The sequence below is a fragment of the Brassica napus genome, chromosome A4 (genome assembly GCF_020379485.1).
Source record: "Brassica napus cultivar Da-Ae chromosome A4, Da-Ae, whole genome shotgun sequence".
In the NCBI taxonomy this organism is placed as follows: domain Eukaryota; kingdom Viridiplantae; phylum Streptophyta; class Magnoliopsida; order Brassicales; family Brassicaceae; genus Brassica; species Brassica napus.
Window position 1 is genome coordinate 18,758,240 of NC_063437.1, and position 20,580 is coordinate 18,778,819.

The window sequence follows — 20,580 nt, forward strand, 5'->3', positions numbered from 1 at the left end:
ATGGTAACCGGCAAAACAGTTTCCGAATTCCTTCGCACTTCTAAAAAATATCATCACTGCGAGTGTACTTATTTTTGTAAGTCTTAATTACGTCTCCACTGCTAAAATATATGTAAACATTTCTCTGTTACGGTAGAAGTAGGTGGACAGTCCGCAGGCTTTTACAAGCTTAAACATTATTCTCATTTTGATGTTATATTGCTATGATTTCTCCTGATTAAGGTATTATAATGTTAATATATGATATCATACACATATGTACTCAATCTATCATTCTTCATGTTTATTTGCTCAATCTCTCTCTCCAAACAATATTCATGAAGCATCATACTATTTTTAATCATGTATGTGCCTTAGTACATTATTAACTAATCTGATATATAATTATTTTAAAATATGGTTTTAGCGGAAAATTTGATTTGCGGTTTTAGTGGAAAAATACATATTCATGATTTTGACAAGAAATTTGATTTTGCTATTTTAACGAGAAAAAAATAATTTTATGGTTTTTTGGGAAAATAAATTTTACGATTTTGACGGAAAATGCGTTTTTGTGATGTTGCGGGAAAATGCATTTTTATATTTTTGCAGTTTTGCCGAAAAATGCGTTGTTACAGTTTTTGCGTGAAACACAGCCCTAACAAACTAAACCAATACATTAGCGTCAAAGAGACTCCATTTGAAACTAACTACCTGATACGCCCTAAATTGGAGGATCACTCTAATAAGGTTGATGTATTGGATATGCCTTGCACCGAATGAGCTAGAAAGCACCAATGATCAAGGGACGTGGATCGAATGGTCGCACAAGGGCTACGGAAGACCCTTGATATTCCAACTCCTACGCGCGAAAAAAAATCATTTTCAGTCTCGATATACATCAATCGCCATTTTTGAAATGTACATTAGTAAATAGTAATAATCAAACATATTTGAAGTTTAACAACAAAAGAAGATAAAACAAATAATGCCTTCTTTTTGTTTGCTAAATGTAGCAACATTTAAAAAGAATATGTTGCACATACAACACATTATTTGAAAGTTCATATTTTAAAACAGTAATGAAAACTATGGAAATATAAAATTATATATTGGATCAGAAATATAACACTGGAACAAAAACAACGCCTTAAATACAAACACATCACACATGCAATAATAAATCAACTAACCATAAAACATAACACCTTACTTCCAATTTAACCTACATACTTTGTAGCCAACTCTTACCTAAAAAGTAATAGGCCCCAACCACCAACTTCATCATCTCACTTGCTTGGCAAACAAGCCACCTCAATCTACATATAAAATAAGCAAATATAGCTCAGCTATTTCCATCCCAATTAACTATCCAACCACTATTGTCCTACTGCCTCCGTCTAATCGTTGCAAATAAACTAAATTTTTCAAACCTTACACACATCCTAAACCACATCTTTTCACGCATGCCACATGTCCTGTCCACCCACACATTAAGTATATTGCAAACATAACAAATAGAAGTACACAACTTCTAAACACAATACAAAACCACTACACATCCAGAGACACACAAGCGAAACACATTACACAACAAACAAATAACATTCCGCAATAAACGCAGACAAACCACTAGTTAATATTTCCAAGAAAAAATTAGAAACAACTGAGACTTTTGTATCGCCATTGATTGTACCAAGTCCTCATGTAGAGGCTGATGATCTTAGTGAGCTCAAACATTTATTAATGAAGTTATCTTTCAAGAAAATACTAACGAGTTTAGCAAATAAAAAACTAACGAAGGTGTCTTTGTCTATTTTTAATTCGATCCTTAACGCGTATACAGAATGCGTCCCAATTAGTTCTATTTTAATTATCTGTCTCTATATTCTTCTCTACATTCTTTCTCTTTCTAGATCAAAACAAAAATTTGTTGAGAAGATCTTAGATCGTAAGTAGATCAAAGCAAAAATAGGGATTGTCCTTTCTGCTAAATAGTCTAAATAGATCATGGGCTGTTTCTCATTTATGTAGAAGTTAAGGAGTATGGTGACTAAGTTAAGGAGTATGGTGACTGCCTGACATATCTATTTACTAGATGATAATCTGCGCATGCAAGTTTTTATAATAATGTTTGTTTATTAAATTATTTTAATATTTTGCAACATTACAATTTTTATAGATTAAAAAATGACGAATACAAATGTTGGTCATTTAAATATATCATCGTTGTTGAAGAGTTAACGTATTACATCTCATTTTAGTTATTTTTTAAACTCCATATGCACAAAAGAAAATTAAGTTTTGCGGCTGACAAAAATCATCAAAACCAAATAGGCAACATCGATTGTATAATGACGAAAGGGAATTAGTTTTCTGCTCTCGTTTTGTTTACTATTGACTCTCCATAAGTGAGTTCATTTTCTACCTCTATAAAATTGTGCTTTCATTCTCGTCTTTGTTTTATTGATATGAGTTAAGTTTCTTTTTTTAACTTCTTCTATGAATTCAATGAATCAAATAAGTGTCCATTTAAAAACATGGACATCTGTAAAAATTAATTTCACTCCAGATACATATTTAAGAATCAAAATTTTGAAAAAAATCACCGGCAAACTACGGCAAACTATATTAAAAGATTAGTGTTCAAATCTAATATATCAAGCTGTTATAGAATATATAAGTGCAGACTCGAAATATAAATGTATGTTTAGTATATATTCACCAGCTCGGTCTAAAATTCATGTAAGTCTAAAACAACAAAACAAATTACTTATTTCACCAGTTCAGGTAATATTTCAATCAAAACGGGTAATATCCGAATCTGAATAGATATCCGAAGATAACCAAACATAAGTATACTTAACTATATATTTCTAGTTTACTTCTCCCATTTTATTCAAAATATTTATATTAACGATGCTTATTGCTCAAAATTAGATAATATACATATAATTATGGACAAAATTATTTGATACTCAATTAAAATATATATCAAGCTCTTGTTTCTTGCATTAACAAAAGTTGCATCTAAAATTTCTAAACAACAACTAAATTAGTGTTTTTTTTGTTTCAAAAGTTTTATCTCCACACCTATTAATAGTTTAATTTTAAAAAAATTAGAAAACCAGTTAAAATATATTTTAAATACAAAAAACTTAAACAATGAATCATTTATTTATTTTTTCTTCAAAATTTAAATATCTGAACCCGAACATAAAATACTCGAACCCGATTAGAAGTTTAGAAATATCCGAACGGGTTTTATATCTTTATACTGAAATACCCGATACGAATATGAATTGTATCAGAATGCCCACCCCTACGATATATGATCATCATTTGTACCTTGCTTGAACAAAAAAAAAAGTTAAACCACTTATCACAAAATTTTCAATGTGGGACTTTTACCATTTTTAATAATTTATAGTCGTTTTTAAAAATTCAACATATAACATATAAGAAAAAAATCTAATTTTTTTATTATATGTTTAATATGATTGTTTAATTTATTTTAATAATATAAAATTAAAAAATAAAGAGGTTAGGAAAATTGTTATCAAAAATGTATTATTCATAATCATTAATTGTCATATATATGTTAACCATATTATGTAATTATGTAGCTTTTATTTAAAGAAAGAAAAAAATATTATTTTGTACATTATTAATTAATTTGATTGTTAGTTTATAAAAAACATAGTATATATTTATATGGACCAACTTATTTTTCTAAAAATTTTAAGAATCATTCTCGTGATGATACGTGGGTACGAAAATATGTTGTAATGCTCCAAGATTAATATACAGGGGATTTGTTTTTTTTTTTCTTTTTTTGACAACATCTCATTTGGTCATCAGTTTGATTTCAGATTTGGTAATCATTTTTTAGATTTTTCGGCTACATATAGAAAAGCGTTCAGTGAGTATAAAGTTTAGTTTGATTTCTTTTAATTTTCAGTCATTAATATAGAGACAATTTAATGACTGGGAATAGGTCGTCTGGAGAGAGTAAATTAGGAGAAAAGAAAGATGACAAGTCTTAACTTTCTCCCAACATTTCTTATATTTTTTCTTTTCTTATTCTTGATAATGAGACGTGGTGGTTCACTGTCAAATACCTTGTCGATTACAGAGTCACTAGAACTTTCAAAAAATAACACACTTGTGTCTTCTAACAATCTCTTTGAGCTCGGGTTCTTCCAGTCTCAATCCAAATGGTATCTCGGAAATTGGTGGAAACAAGACAAAACCGTTTTATGGGTAGCCAACAGAAATGTCCCTCTTTTGGGATCATATGGAGTCTTGAAGTTCATGAAAAACAACCTGGTGATTCTCAACCAGAGTGGTGACCAAATCTGGTCGACATATCTGAGCGGAAGTGGTGTGAGGTCTTCCATGTGGGCAGAACTACATAATAACGGAAACTTGGTCTTGAAATATATTAACAATCCGACCGGATACGTGTGGCAGAGCTTTGATCACCCGACGGATACTCTACTACCTGGGATGAAGTTAGATCCAGTTGATCCTTCCAAACGCCTCTACTCCTGGGTGAGTTCAGATGATCCCTCAGCCGGGTATTTGTGGTTAGGAATTATGAACTATCCAGATGGTATTTTTGCAATTGATGTTACGAACTACAGAATGGATACGTGGAATGGGTACCGATTTGGGGACTTGCCCCCAGTTTTCCAACTAAACGATAACGCAGATTCTTTTTTAATGAATACATTCCCCAACAGCTACTCGAGGTTAACAATGTCTCCAGACGGGTTTTACTATATACACACATGGGTCCCAGGGGTGAACGTATGGAATATGTCATTTTCCATGCGGGAAGATGCTTGCTACCGGGGACGCTTCAACACGACATGTGGATCGTACAGTATATGTTCCAAAAACGCATCGTGTCACTGTATTCAAGGAGTCACTGAGAAGCCGGAGGGTGGGTGTATTAGAAGGAATGCTCTGAAGTGCAACGAAGATATATTTGAAAAACTACAAAAGATGAAACTTCCCGAAGATGGAGAATGTATTAATGGTTCCAGCTATAGTGTGGAAGAGTGTGAAAATGTTTGTTTGAAGGACTGTGACTGTAAATCGTTTGCACTTGTGGAAAGTCGAAAAAGCCAGCGCGTATGTGTTAAATGGACTGGAGTACTGAAGGGTATGCGAACGTACACGTTCGGTGGTCAAGATCTTTACATCAGAGTCGCTGCTTCGGATAATGGTAAGTCATGATATTTACATATGGAATTAATTTAGAAAATCCTTATTAATTTGACTTTACACATTCTTTAATGCTATTCAATTTTCTAATTTTTATTATATTTAAACTTAAGTTTTTTATTATACGTATATCAGTAGCCTTTTTTATTAGATTTTAATAGACAAGTGAACTATTTTTCTAAATACTTTTATCAATGTATTTCTTTTTTATTTTCTGAATACTTTTATCCATTCTATATATTATTTTCTGAATATTGTTTTATCAATGTAGTTTGTTTTTATATTGAGTTAAGATCTCAACAACATATATGATAAAATATTTAACTAGATTTGTTTACTCGTTATTTTCTTTCAATAAATCCAAAATATTAAACCAAATGAAAAAAAAAATTAACTCATCCAGGCACCAGTCACTTAAGAGATACTAGCTAGGGATGGGATACAAAATAAGAATTACTAATTCAAGTTTTTCCACTCGTTGGTCTAGAGGATCACGCCAAAACTAATGGGAAAAACAAAGATCTTGACCCAGGGATTATCGTACTAATCGTCCTATCCTGTATCATCCTCTTGGGTATTGTGTGCTTAGCCATCTTCTGTTGTTGGAAAAAGCATAAAAGAAGTATTATACAAGGTAAAAAAAAATGGACAAATATATATATATATATATATATATTTGTATTTCTTAAACAAACAAAAAATTGTATTATCATTTTCGTTAATGTAATAGGAGGGCCAACCCAAACAGAGATTGTCATGAGCGAGATAGACACACCAGAGAGCTTTCAGCTTATGGAGTTTGGAGTTATTTTCGAGGCGACGAATCACTTTTCCGAAAGCAACAAAGTCGGACAAGGTGGTTTTGGTCCAGTTTACAAGGTATTTTAATTTCTCTAGCTATTTGGACCGAATCAAATTAAACTTGAATCGGCCGGTGACTTGTCTTTCATTCAACTAAAAAACTAATAATAATAAGGGAAAATGTGATGGTATTGCAGGGAAACGAGATCGCAGTAAAAAGATTGAAAGCGAGATCATCTCAGGGGATGGCAGAGTTCCGAAATGAAGTGACTCTGATTTTACGTGTACTACACGTGAACCTCGTCCGACTTCTAGGCTGTTGCATCCATGGATACGATAGACTATTGGTCTACGAGTTCCTGGAGAATTCTAGCCTCAGCAGCTATATCTTCAGTTACTCTCACTCTCTCTCTCTCTATTCTAGAATTTACTTGTTATTTTGTAAACTTTAAACTTGATTCGTTTTGTTTTTGATTGATTACCTCAGATCAAACTAGAAGCCCGCTCCTAAACTGGGAGCATAGGTTCGATATAATGAAAGGTATTGCTGAAGGATTGTGCTACCTCCACAACTTCACAAGCCCACCGATACTTCACCGCGACCTGAAACCAAGTAATGTGCTTCTAGGCAGAGACATGATCCCAAAAATCTCAGATTTTGGGCTGGCTCAGATGATGGAAACTGGCACCACAGAAGCTGCAATGGAAACAGCAGTAGGAACTTAGTAAGCATCAACAAATCGTTAAAACTTTCTTCTTCTTCTTCTTTTTTTTTTTTTTCACTAAAACAAAATCACAATCAATTAATTAAATCCTCTTTTGTTTGTTTTTTGTGCAGCGGCTACATGTCTGAAGAATATGCGAAAGATAATATCATGTCCCAGAAATCAGATGTCTTCAGTTATGGAGTAGTGTTGTTAGAGATTCTTACTGGAAGGAGAAATCATGAGTATTGTATTGCAAATCCAGGAGATAGTCTTCTCGACTTCGTAAGTTTAATTTTTCTTTGTATTCTTAAAATTTTAAAGAAAATTTATATTTTAGAGTTTTTTAAAAAGGTTTGGAGGCGATGGAAGGATGGTACTGGATTGGAGGTCGTGGATTCGAGCTTCCATGATGATTCATTTATAGAAGACCAGGTTTTACGATCAATGAAGATTGGTCTATCCTGTGTTCAACAAAATATGCACGATAGGCCTAGTACAAGGACCATTGTGGTTATGTTTGAAAATGGCCCACGATCAGAAATTCTAGATCCGACGAGACCAAACTATAATCTCACAAGAGCTGATTCATCTTCTTCTCCAGTTACCGTTACCGACCAATCAGTCACTATTAACGAGGCCACTTTGTCATGCACTGACGCCAGGTGATGTTTTTATGTAGTGCGTTTTTCTACTAGTTTACTTAAAAGAAAAAAAATCATTCCTATGTTATGTTTAATTTCATGTGTTTTTTCTTCTAGTTTACTCTTTGAAAAAATAACTACTATTATTCATATGTAATGTTTTTAGTTGTTTGGGTCTCAGTGCGGGAGACTGATACTTTAATGGTTTATCTCTTTTGCTATGCACTTAATGACAACGAACATAATATCTCGATATAATAATTAACAACTAGGATGAGACAAAACCAAAACCAAAACCAAAGGCAACAAGTTACAAGACAAACTGTTCAAAGTCAATCTAATCACAAAGATAAACCCAATTACAAGCAAAAGTAAATACATTTGTATTCCCACCTATTTTTGTTTTTTAGCTGGTGTTTGATCGATGTTCTTCACCTGCAAGCAAAAATGTGGCTTTAGCTGCTTCCTCTTTTGGTGTCTGAAATGCTTTAAGAACAGAGAGAGAGAGAGAGATAGAGAGAGAGAGAGAGAGAGAGAGAGAGAGAGAGAGAGAGAGAGAGAGAGAGAGAGAGAGAGAGAGAGAGAGAGAGAGAGAGAGAGAGAGAGAGAGAGAGAGAGAGAGAGAGAGAGAGAGAGAGAGAGAGAGAGAGAGAGAGAGAGGAGAGCAAAATTGTTTTACTGGGCCGCATTCTAAATAGTACGGCTTTGGTAATTATGTAAACATATCTTATACCGAGACAAATAAGAATTAAATTAAGTTATCCTATCAATTAATTTCAAAACCTCCACTTAGTCTAATGATTAACGGAATCATTTGGTTAGAATAATTATTTAGCCATAAACACCAAAATCACATGGAACATAAGCTCAATTACCTGTTTGGTGCCTTCAACAGAAGAAGTACGACCCCATCTCTCAGGGGTCCCAAAGTATGCTACTGTTGAAAGCAAAGCTTGATATATGAACCGGAGGCTTTATCTCTGTCTTGTTATTAATTTTTCTCAAATGCCACCCCAAAACTTGTGAAGATTCACAAACCGGCCCCTCTACTATCACTCGCTTCCTATTAGCTGATACCAATATGTATACATTGTTTAGCCCCGCAAAATGGACTATCCCGCTTTGTTTGTGATGCTCAATGTGTCTCAACGCTAGGTTCCTTTGATGATCAAGCTCAAATTCAAAGCTCGTGAAGTTTTCTTTGAAGACTATACGTCTATACATTAAACCAGTTTTTCTTAACATTGTTGGTGAAGAGTTTTCTTCAGCATCGGAGTGTTTCTCCACGACTATCCACAATAAAGGAGGTGGAACTAGCCTCAAAGTATTGGCCATTCTCCTAAGGAGCACAATTTTGTAACGATCTTTCGTCATTACCCAGAGTTACAACAATCACTAGACCTCTTGGTGCAACTTCTTCTTCTTCTGTCTTGGAGAGTGATCTGGTTTCTTGTTCAGGTTCTTGTGACTTCAAAGGTGCTGGGGCCTGACCTTGGGAACTGTTCAATGCTTTATCAACGAGAGGATTGTGTGTATAGGTAGAGTTCTCAAAAGGTTGGGAAGGAATCTGAGATTTAGTGGTAGTAGAGGGGGTGGTTTCGAAATTATAGAAAAGTGAAGCCTTACCAGCAGGAGCAAAGCCAGTGATGAAACACATTACAAAACATAGAGAGAAATGGATCACAGCTTTCTTCCATACCTGAGTTTTCTTCTTTGATCTCTCCAGAGATCCCATCAGGATCCAACCTTAAGAAGAAGTTTTTCTTAATTAAGTGATTTTCCTTTTATTTTTTGGGAAGAACAATCTAGTTTGAAGAGTATGAAATATAAGGGCTTTTATGACATTTGTATAGTTTTTGTCTTTATATTGTTGGTAAATGATTAAAACCGGCGAGCTACGTAGGAGTAGGTTCTCTTTGATTGATTGCGTGTGTTGGTTGTGTTCTGCAACAACTTGTTGGGATCATTGGAACTCACTAGCTAGCTGAAACATGTTTGGGAAATATAAGAAAATTACTGTTAATATAGCAAATATATTAAAATTAAACTTTGCTTATTAATGACTCTTAATGCAAGTAATTATTATTTTAGTTGTTGTTGATGACTGATGAGTAAGGTTATGATCAAGATAGGAACCTTTGAGAGTACCTAATATAGAGGATAGTAGTCTTCAAAAAGTGTGAAGTGATGAAACTTGAAGTTGAAAGAGACAATCCAAAAAATAAATATTAACATGTCATCGTGGTTTATATTATGCACTTTAGCAAATGAATATCATTTTTACCGTTATATCAAGCCATGTAAATACATACCACCACAAACAAGTCGTTTTCTCAAGAAAGTTAGAAAAGAGATCAAGCTGGACGAGGAGTGAGCCTATCTTTGGCCGCCGTGTCTCCACGGTGGAGCCAGAGGAGATACGCAAGCAAGAAGAAGCCCCCCGAGAAACGCTCTGTTACTAACTCGGTGTTCTTGGAGCAAGAACAAGAAGAGACAAAGGAACCTCATGATGATGACGTCATTGTCGGAGAACCCAAGGTTGTGCATTTAATATTCAGTTCATTTAATACATCAGTCAAGTCACATTTGTTAATTTCCAAGAAAATACTCCACTAACGAAGGCGTCTTTGTCTATTTTTAATTCGTTCCTTAACGCGTACGGAACGCGGCCCAATAAAATAATTACTTTAATTCTATTTTAAGTCTCTGCTTCTCTACCTTCTTTCCTCTTTGTAAGATCAAAGAGAGAGAGAGAGCGTTTGTTGAGAAGATCTTATTAGAAGGTGAATATCAATCAGAACATGGCGAAAGAAGACAACCACGAAGCTCAACGATGCGAGTGCGAGGATCATGAGGAATCGAGTCCTCTCTTGCAAGTTAACGAAAGCAAGATCTGCTCAAAAGGGGACACCACCAAGACGGCGGAGGAATACGGCTGGACGGCGGATGGATTGCCGGTGAGCCAAGGGAGCGTGATCGGCGAGCCGATCGGGAGAAACCAATGGAGTTCCGGTCTTTTTTCCTGTCTCGGCCGAAACGACGAGTTCTGCAGCAGCGATCTCGAAGTTTGTGAGTCTTTATGTTCTGTCTCAATGATTAGTGTCTGAAATTTGGGATTTTTTTGTTAATGGGTTTCTTGATTTGGTGGAGATTGAATTGGAAAGTTTTGATTTTGATGTGGTTCACGGTTGGTGAGTCTTGTGTTCTGTCTCAAATGATTATTGTCGGAAATTTGAGATTTTCCTTAGTGGGTTTCTTGATTTGGTGGAGATTGTATTAGAAAGTTCTGATTTTGATGTGGTTCATGGTTGGTGAAAAGACTCAAATCTTTTACATCTTAATGGCTTCTTCTTTGTTAGGTCTCCTTGGAAGTGTGGCTCCATGTGTGTTGTATGGAAGCAATGCAGAGAGGCTTGGGTCTGCTCCTGGAACGTTTTCGAATCACTGCTTGACGTATTTGGGGTTGTACTTTGTCGGCAACTCTCTGTTTGGATGGAACTGCCTTGCTCCATGGTTCTCTTATTCTAGCCGCTCTGCCATTCGCCGAAGGTTTAACCTTGAGGTAATGATCGAATTATCTGATATTTAATTTTTTAAAAATAGAAAATCTGTTTTTTTTTTTTAAATCTAAAGTATCCGAAATTATCTGAGAAACAGGAAAAATTTAATCGGATATTAGTCTAACCAAAAACCGAACCGAACCAAATTTCAAATAACCAAACGGTTCCTATATCTTTGGAACCGAAAATCGAGAAAAACCAAACTGGAACCAAACTTAAAACCGAACGCCAAGCCTAGTTGTACTCTAAGAAGAGACTCGATCAACTCCTCTCTTTATATATCTTCTTGGTTGTGTACAACTTTCTGAGTTTTATAGGAGCCATGGAGAGACAAGTCTTGTCTCATAGGCACTCTAGTGTCTCTGTTTTAGGTATGTGTATTACGAGAGTCTCTTTTGCACTGAATCTCGTGACCCCATCTTTGGTGTACAAAACAGGGAAGCTTTGAGGCGATGAACAGGTCGTGTGGTTGCTGCGGTAGCTGCATAGAGGATGAGATGCAAAGGGAACATATGGAGACGACTTGTGACTTTGTGACGCATGTCCTTTGCCATACATGTGCACTTTTCCAAGAAGGCCGTGAGATCCGCAGGAAGGTTCTTCACCCGGGTTTCAATGCTCAGTCCACTGTGGTTGTGCTTCCACCAAGTGAACAAACCATGGGACGTAAGTAAGTGAAAAGCTTGCGTTGAGTCATGTGTCCTAAATAACATTTGTACACACACAGGTGAACTATGATGTTGTCTCTTGCTTGCTTTTGTCGCGTGTTCTTTTCATTTTTTTTTTGGTCGTTCTTCAATGCATGCAATGATGCAAACATATGTATATCTTTATTGTTACGTGCTTGGTTTTGGATATGGTCTTGTAATATTCAATAAAGTTTCGCAACTTGTAACTCTATAAACGTGGAGGCATACCCTTTCCGGCGGAACCTTCATTGCTCATAGCTCCAAACCAAAGTCTGTGAGATCAGATGTGGTAAAGAACGGTTCGGAGATTCTAATGAAATGAAGAGATCTGTTTTTGGACCGGAGAGATTAAGACGAGTGATTGATTACATCTTCTCTATTAAAATAGAATTACCATTTTTATCTATTATTTAAAAGTTTACTATGACCATTTTATTAATCACATAATATGATTGTTGTCCAAAAAAAAAAATCACATAATATGACATAATAATTAATAAAAATATTAATAATAAATTAATTTTAACTATAGATTTGAATTTTATTTTCAGTTATAATAAAATTTGTTGAGAAAAATCTAATAAAATCCTACTAAATTTTTAAATAATTTTTATTAAATATTGCTTTAATTAATTTTGTAATTAAGTAATATAATGCTATCATCTACCACTAAAACGGGTTCAAATTTGTTAATCATGTCATATATTTTTATACAAATGAAGTTATTAACATATGTTAAAATTTTTATACAGCTATATATTTTCAAAAATTATATATTGAAGAATATTTTTTATTTGATTATTTCAAATTATGAAAACTCGAAAACGTAATAAAAAAAGGTAAAATGAATAAAACAAACCCCTATATTAATAAAGTAATAAGAAACCTAAAAAATAAAATTAAAGAGTTATAAAATACATAACACTAAGATATAAATTGTATATTTAAATTTATATAATAATATCAAAATTAAATATTTATTAAATGAAAATATATCCGCACAATGTGCGGATTAAACTCTAGTTTAATTTATAAGACTTTTTATATCGCAACTTTGCGAGTCTTTAATTGTTGCACTAGAGATCCATTGTAATCATTGTGGTTAATTTGACTCCTTGAGTTTCTTAGTGTACATGTGATATGATTTCTTTAGATTTGGTTTTAATATACATTTTGTGATAAAAGGGTCAAGATCTATAGCTTAATACTATAATTAATGTTAATTAGTACATTTGACATTTTCTTATAGAAATGATTAAATAGGTCTATTGATTAGACGCCAAACAAGACTGGCCAAATTAATCGCTGATAATTCAAAAGAAACCAGACGAATTATCAAAAGATCTTCTAATAATGAAAGGATTTGTACAAAGAGTCAAAAGGAGACACATGGATAAGTGCCCAACTCGTCTGGCATGGCACCTCACTACTAAGCAATCACGATTCGGCTTGTGGAGTCAACGAGCTTATGACATTAGCTAGTTAATTTCCCCCAAGTTGACATCTACTTATTAAACACAATTTATTTATGTCTTTTTATACAATTCTAGATCTCATCATATATTTTTGATATGCGATTTCTAGTTGTTTATTGTAGACGACTGATCTTTGTTTTCTCTTACTCTCTAATCTGAATCTCATTGCATGGTCGGCAACATTTTTTACTTGGATCATTTTACCATCAATAATCGAATTATGATATCATGTTAATAAGTTTTAAAAAATTTAATGTATAATTTAACTTATGTCCCTTATACACTACCTGTTATTCCATCACATTTTTGATTTTGAATTTGTAAGAAGTTTATATTTGTGTATCATATATAAGTTTATGGTCTTGAATCTAATAGTTTTTGGTACTGTTAGTACTAAAATCATTGACGAATGTACCAAAAAATGTGACAAGATATATAAAAGTCCCATCAAATAAATTTGGATTGGTAGTTGTTTCGAAGTCACTCCCTAATGTACCAAGAACATATCTTAATCCATCCCAGTTTTTGTATCTCTTCTTATTGACTCCAAACCATTAACACACACACGCACATACATACATATGATATATGATATATATGGTTATTATCTTTCATAGCAAACATAATCAGTTAGTTCACATAACGACAATCCTTCCTAATCTCTCCTTGGTCACCGGTGAGAGGATTGGTCTCGGACAAGAGCCTGATAGCGCGTGAAAATTGCTCATGGAAGTAACCATTGTCCGCAGCCATCTTCGCCACAAAGGGTGCGGTCCTCGGATCCGTGGCTATCTCATCATCGATGACAAGGAGTCCTTTATGAGCCATGATGTTTTTGTAATACATATTGTCCACAACCATCGGTGTCTCAGGGTCGTTGCGGGAGTATAAGACCTCTTTTGGGTTCGGATTTGGAGTAGGGCAACGTTTTTTCAAGTAAAGGGCGTACGTAGGGTCGAGAGTCGGGTCAATCGTTGGGTATAGCCGGTGCACTAGGTTAACGCAGTGGACTCTACCCACTGAGTGTGCACCTACGGTAATAAAAATTGACCGATCAATAACAATGACAGTTATATATCTTTATTATCTTAACTAGTAAATAAACTTTCCAAAAAAAAAATATTATATGTATTATTTAAGTATATGGTTGATAAAACTATTTTATTTTGATTTTATCAGAAAATGAACCAAAAATACCCAAATTATCTTCTATTGAACCACCGGACCGTATAAAATTTGGTTTAATTAACGGTGTAAAACGCACATCTATCCTAAAATCTTGAACAAATTCAAAAACCAAAATGTCCATCCTGGTTAGTGTTACCGTGCTGGCTCAAATCTATTGACCTATGCATTTAAAAGATAGTTTCTACTCAGATTTATAACTCAGGTACCTAAGAGAGCAACGGTGGCTTCAACATCGATGCCGATGGAGTTAAAGTTTGAGAGAACAGACGAGAGAGAGTCATTGTGGTTAGGAACTAGAGCCTCAACATCTCTCAAGTAGCTCCCTCTACTGTCTCTCCTTCCTGTCTTTATCATATCTATCTTTGGCCCTTTCAACTATTCATTTCACCAACCAAAAAAAAAACATCTTAATAAAAATATAATTCCAAACTAATTAAATGAACCTTACAATGCATATACTTACCATGACAATACCATCTCTAGCAGAGAGAGCAACAATATCAGCGCAAGAGACTGTTCCAGGACATTCTTTCTCGAGTGCATCTTTGATAGTCTTGATATACTTAAAGTTTCTCATACCAAAACTCCTTGTTGACTTTTGCTCTGATTCCACACCTCTTGCTGTCTCTAGTAGCAGTGACGCATCACACGACTACAAAAAAAAATACCCATGAACATAAATATTCACGATGACTTTTTGGTAATCATGTTTTTAAAAAATATTCACGATGATGATGATGCCATGTGATTATAGAGTAAATGTAATTACCTTGACGACGCAGTCATGGAAGAGATTACGGAGCCAAGATACGGCTGTGTTGCCGTGTTTGTAGTACAGCGTCTCCACTTGTTGTCTGATTATCTCTTCCGCTCTCGGACAACTCTCTCTGTAATAATTCATCTTCAGTTCCGCATTTCCTACAGTTTAGTTAATCTTTAGATTCGATTTAAAAAAAAGTTAATCTTTAGATTATTCGCTTTATTTACGTATGAGTGATTACTAGCCATTTTATAATATAATATTTGTTGAATTTTTACGGTGGAAATTAGTTTACTAAAAAAAACCGTAGTTATTTTGGTTTCAGCTAGCAAAAATTAGAAATATATTCTCGAGACATGGATACACGTGGCATAATGTGATAAGAGAAAAGGGAATATAAATTACCGATATGAAAGATGGAAAATAACTGTAATAACAGGCAAAAGAAAGCCAAAAAGCAGAAGGGCATCTTCACAATGGCCATCTTTTTCTCTCCTATCTTTTTGTACTTTGTTGATTGGTGTGTCTCTTTATGTGTCCAATGTAGGGTTATATAGAGATTCAAGAGACTTGAGAAACTCTCTTTAATCGTGTAATATATAATTAAGTATTTTTATTTCTTATAGTCATAGTGGTTGCCCATGTTAATTATTCTTTTTTGAAATTATCAGGGGATTTCTTATTCTAGACGAATATTAATATTGAAGTTTGTAACCACTAGCTATATATCTGAACTCAATAGTTGTTGAACATGTGAATTCAGTGAGACGAGTTTTCCTATTCTATCCGATGATAATACAAAATTAAATTAGTTCGGCTTTTCACTTCTTTTCACTTTTAATTAGCCTTCCTCATACATGTTTCATGTTCACAAGATACAAAAGGAGGAGATCTGTAATATAAATTACGCTCTAACTTGTAACTAATTGATTGGATTGGATTCGAATAAATAAAATCAAAATGTAAATGCTTGCGATGAATATGTATATTACACATCAACTTCAAGATGACCGACTCAATTAACTCCCAATCATGCTAATCTATAGGTATTCAATATATAGCATACAATATTAAATACGGTTTCACTTATATGAGTTCATTCACTAATATATGAGTAAATTATTATTACCCGACTGCTGCATAAATTTTATACCACCGATTTAGTTTATAGATTCTAACAGACTTACTGACATGTTATATTATTCCATTTGAAATATCGTTACCAGTCTGGATTCTTTGGCTGACTTAAAAAAAATATTTTGCTTCAATTGTGTAGCAAATGTAGAAGGATATTATAGACTAGTCATAAATATGTATATATGCATGGCCCATTGTTATACATTTTGGGAAAATTATTGAATATATATTATATAAAATCATCTGATGGTAGCCACAATTTTTTTGTTTAAATTATCTGTAACATGATTACCGTGTATAGCGGGTTTGCGTCATTTCGGACATGCGCTTGATGCAAAATCAATACGACTGTGGATGTTAAAATGGATATATTGACTTCACTAAATGTTAATATCATCATCAGCCACTTATCCTTCGGCCACTTAGTCACTTGTGATATTTTTAACACAACACATTGGGTGAATTCGTATTATACGCATTTAATGTGGCACCAAGAGTTAATTCAGACCCATTCATAGCTAAGCAGTTTATAATAGGTTGCCGCTATTTCAACGTATCATTCATCAAAATTTGATGTATCTATTTTAGTAGAAAACGAAAGATGTTTCATTTTATTTGGTGTAATAAATCTTTAATGCTCTTGAATACTGCTTAATACCGTCAGAACTCAGAACATTAACTTTAGTTTTAAATTATAATGCAATTACTAAAACACTGCAAATTTATTTCATTATACAATATACAAAAAATGATCATGTATACTCTCTCTCTTTTCACAATGATAAATTCCCATTTTTGTTTTTAAAGAATTTTAAGGTTTTAATACATATTCCCTCAGTTTCGTAAAGAATGCCACTTTGACATTTTCACACAAATTAAAAAAATGATTAAAATACATTAAAGTTCTTATTAGTTACACTTAATATGAAACAGAAAGAGTATTTATTAGTACTTGTTACAAATTGCATATATCAAAATATTTATTAATAGTAAATACATTTTTATTTTTATTAGTTTAAATTTATGTAAAATTGTAAAAAATTTATAATTGATCACTAAACATTAATTAATATGTGTAAAAAATGAAAATTTAAAAAAAATGTGAAACAGAAAGACTATCACATAATTTAATAAATGTAAAAACTACAAGAATTTAAGTTAATAATATATTTACGTCAATAATACTTATGTTTCGGGTTGATATCTTAATTCGTTTTGTAATAATAGCACTTTTAAATCAATTTGGTTATAGATTTTAAAATAAATTATACTCATACTTGGAAGCAAATTAAAAAAAGGTTATAAGATTGCTTGGTGTATGAATAATTGAAAACCATTTTTTGTTTTTGACAACAATTGAAAGCCATTAAGTTTGAACTTTTTAGGCACTGGCTTAATCGCACGCGCATTTGAAAACCACCAAATAAAATCAACCCCACTTTCTTAATATTATTGTGACTGATGACGGCTGTAACATTCTGGTCTTGACCGTCCAGTCCATTCACTTGAACACGCACATAATGCTTTGTTGCCGATTCACTTATTTTCATGGGATTTTTGCAAAATTGACCTATAACTTAAAGTCAAACACAAAACTAACCTCCTTTTTTTTTGAAAATTGGTTTTGCCCTATTCACCCCACAAGTTCATATAATTTACGAAAATGCCATCCATTTTTTTTTTATTTTTTTTTTTCGAAAATGACATTTTTACTCTCTCACCCTCATCATCTTCAAGTAATTACAAGATTGCCATTGTCATCAATACCACAACCACCATGAACAACCAATTTGAAGCTCTTAATGCTCCTAAAATCGATTTACCCTTCTTCTTTTTCCATTCTTGTGACCTAAACACAACATATCTCTCACTTTCTCTCCACAATGAGCTAAAAAAACTCAAGATTTTGATTCTAAAATTTTTATGGTTCATAGAGTCATAGAAGCTAACGATTATGGGTGGGTGACTTCCGTTTGTGATTCTGTGTGCTTGGAGAAGCCTTATGTATGCTAAGGAACTTATCTCACTAATTTAAGGTATGACATCGAGTTTTTTTCCAGATCTGTTCGTCAGACGACTTACTTGGGAAGTCGTCTGGCTGTAGACGACTTACCTTTCAGTCGTCTGGCTGTAGACGACTTACCTGGAAGTCGTCTGGTCAACGCAGAGGTTATTTTTGCAATTGACTTTGAAATCTGTAACCTGAGACGACTGAAAGTTAAGTCGTCTACTATTGTTTGGTTTCAAAAAAAATTCCAAAGAACCTAGACGACTTACATTTCAGTCGTCATAGGTTAGTTTTGTATTTGACTGGATAATTTCAGAAGTTTGACTTCCCCAGACGACTTACATTTCAGTCGTCTGGCGAAAATTAAAATAATAATATTTTTTTTAAAGTAAACGACTTACAATTAAGTAGTCATAGGTTAGTTTTGCAATTGAAAAAAAAAACTTCAAGATTTAATTATACACAGACGACTTATAATTCAGTCGTCCACCAGACGACTTAATTGTAAGTCGTCCAGGATTTTTTTCCGAGATTCTGGTCAAACCTCGTAAATCCTGGACGACTTACATTTCAGTCGTCTCGTGGACGACTGAATTATAAGTCGTCTGTATATAATTAAATCTTGAAGTTTTTTTTTTCAATTGCAAAACTAACCTATGACGACTTAACTTTAAGTCGTCTACTTTTAAAAAAATATTATTATTTTAATTTTCACTAGACGACTGAAACGTAAGTCGTCCAAAAAGTCAAACTTCTGAAATAATCCAGTCAAATGCAAAACTAACCTCTGACGACTGAAATGTAAGTCGTCTAGCTTTTTTGGAGTTTTTTTTTTAACCAAACAATAGTAGACGACTTAACTTTCAGTCGTCCGAAATAACAGATTTCAAAGTCAATTGCAAAAATAACCTCTGCGTTGACCAGACGACATATAGTTTAGTCGTCTAGACAACTTAGATTGAAGTCGTCCGCGTCTTCTCCACTAGTTTTTAAGTCTTCTACGTTAGTTTATGAATAACTTGTATTTTTAAGAGTGATAAGTAACTTCAAGATATGTAAAACTCATATTTACAAAATATGTTCTCTCCCTTAGTTTTACTAAATTTGACTAAGTTTTTCAATGCAAACTTATAAAAAATATGATATGCTTTGACTAGTTACTATTGTTTGTTTCCATCTCTTACCAACATTCTTGTTTATTAAGATGAGAAAAAGGCCATTGGAGTTTATTATTGCATATGAGAGATCCAAAGATAAGAAAAAGGCTACTGAAGTCTATTATTTCATTGATTTGTAAATGTGTAAACACATTGTTAGCACATTTAATACATCTTGGAAAACATTATTACTGATTTTACAAAAAATTCACAACTAAAAGAGTATACATGCAATTCATAAAACAGATCACAAACAAAACTATTATAGATCATTCATCTACAAAGACAAGCTTGGATTCCACTTGAGTAGACAAGACCAGACAACTTTTAAGAAGTTCAGACGACTTCTAAGAAGTCCAGACGACTTCCAGGAAGTTCAGACGACTTTGCCAGAAGACTTTTAGGAAGTTCAGACGACTTCCAGACGACTTTACAGGAAGTCCAGACGACTTTACAGGAAGTCCAGACGACTTTTAGGAAGTCCAGACGACTTCCAGACGACTTCCAGATGACTTCCAGACGACTAACAAGTAAGTCGTCCCAGAAGTTTTCCAGATCTGAAAAACCTGCATATTAAATCCAGATCTGAAAAACCTGCATATTCAAAAACGTTCAAATGGCTTAAAAACAGAAAAAAATGAGTGGAAGATTATATAAATCTACCTTTACAGAACACACAAAAATACATATCTAAAAATAATAGATCTACCTTTAAATTAGTGGAAGATGAGTACCAAATAATTAAAAACCTGCAAAAAAAAAATAGATTAGTAACAAAGACATGAGACAAAATTGAAAAATTCATATAAAGTTTGGTGTTTTCAAGTCAAAGAGATTAGAGTGGGTTTGGAGAGTTTTAGTTTGGGAAAAAAGTAAGAACTTTATACAACAAGAAGTTACCAAATGAAGAAAAATCAGACATAAGAACTTACCAAAACGCTCAGAAAAATCCAGACGACTTCCTAGAAGTCCAGACGACTTCCTGGAAGTCCAGACGACTTCCTGGAAGTCCAGACGACTTCCTGGAAGTCCAGACGACTTCCAGGAAGTCCAGACGACTTCCTGGAAGTCCAGACGACTTTGTCAGAAGACTTCCAGATGACTTCCAGACGACTTCCAGACGACTAACAGGTAAGTCGTCCCAGAAGTCTTCCAGATCTGAAAAACCTGCACATCAAATCCAGATCTGAAAAACCTGCATATTCAAAAACGTTCAAATGACTTAAAAATAGAGAAAATGAGTGGA

General features: G+C 33.6%; 3 protein-coding genes and 1 pseudogene across 3 annotated transcripts; 2 read left to right on the forward strand and 2 right to left on the reverse strand.

Annotated features, from left to right (window-relative positions):
• Positions 1–3,987: 3,987 nt before the first annotated feature.
• LOC106450241 (receptor-like serine/threonine-protein kinase SD1-8) lies at positions 3,988–7,562 on the forward strand. The gene is made up of 7 exons (XM_048778548.1): positions 3,988–5,212; positions 5,699–5,845; positions 5,942–6,090; positions 6,210–6,405; positions 6,500–6,737; positions 6,851–7,001; positions 7,071–7,562. The coding sequence occupies exons 1-7, from the start codon at positions 4,012–4,014 to the stop codon at positions 7,383–7,385; spliced, it is 2,397 nt and encodes a 798-aa protein (XP_048634505.1). The 5' UTR covers positions 3,988–4,011; the 3' UTR covers positions 7,386–7,562.
• A 625-nt stretch (positions 7,563–8,187) lies between these two features.
• On the reverse strand, positions 8,188–9,680 carry LOC106448910 (annotated as a pseudogene).
• Positions 9,681–10,063: 383 nt separating this feature from the next.
• Positions 10,064–11,818, forward strand: LOC106391501 (cell number regulator 8). Its single transcript, XM_048778549.1, has 3 exons — positions 10,064–10,429; positions 10,720–10,922; positions 11,358–11,818. Exons 1-3 carry the CDS (start codon positions 10,162–10,164, stop codon positions 11,592–11,594), a joined length of 708 nt encoding a protein of 235 aa, XP_048634506.1. The 5' UTR covers positions 10,064–10,161; the 3' UTR covers positions 11,595–11,818.
• Positions 11,819–13,592: 1,774 nt separating this feature from the next.
• Positions 13,593–15,607, reverse strand: LOC106447397 (peroxidase 21). The gene is made up of 5 exons (XM_013889310.3): positions 15,438–15,607; positions 15,042–15,190; positions 14,736–14,924; positions 14,479–14,647; positions 13,593–14,115 (listed from the first exon to the last, which is right to left on the reverse strand). The coding sequence occupies exons 1-5, from the start codon at positions 15,514–15,516 to the stop codon at positions 13,715–13,717; spliced, it is 987 nt and encodes a 328-aa protein (XP_013744764.1). The 5' UTR covers positions 15,517–15,607; the 3' UTR covers positions 13,593–13,714.
• Between the last annotated feature and the right edge of the window lie 4,973 nt (positions 15,608–20,580).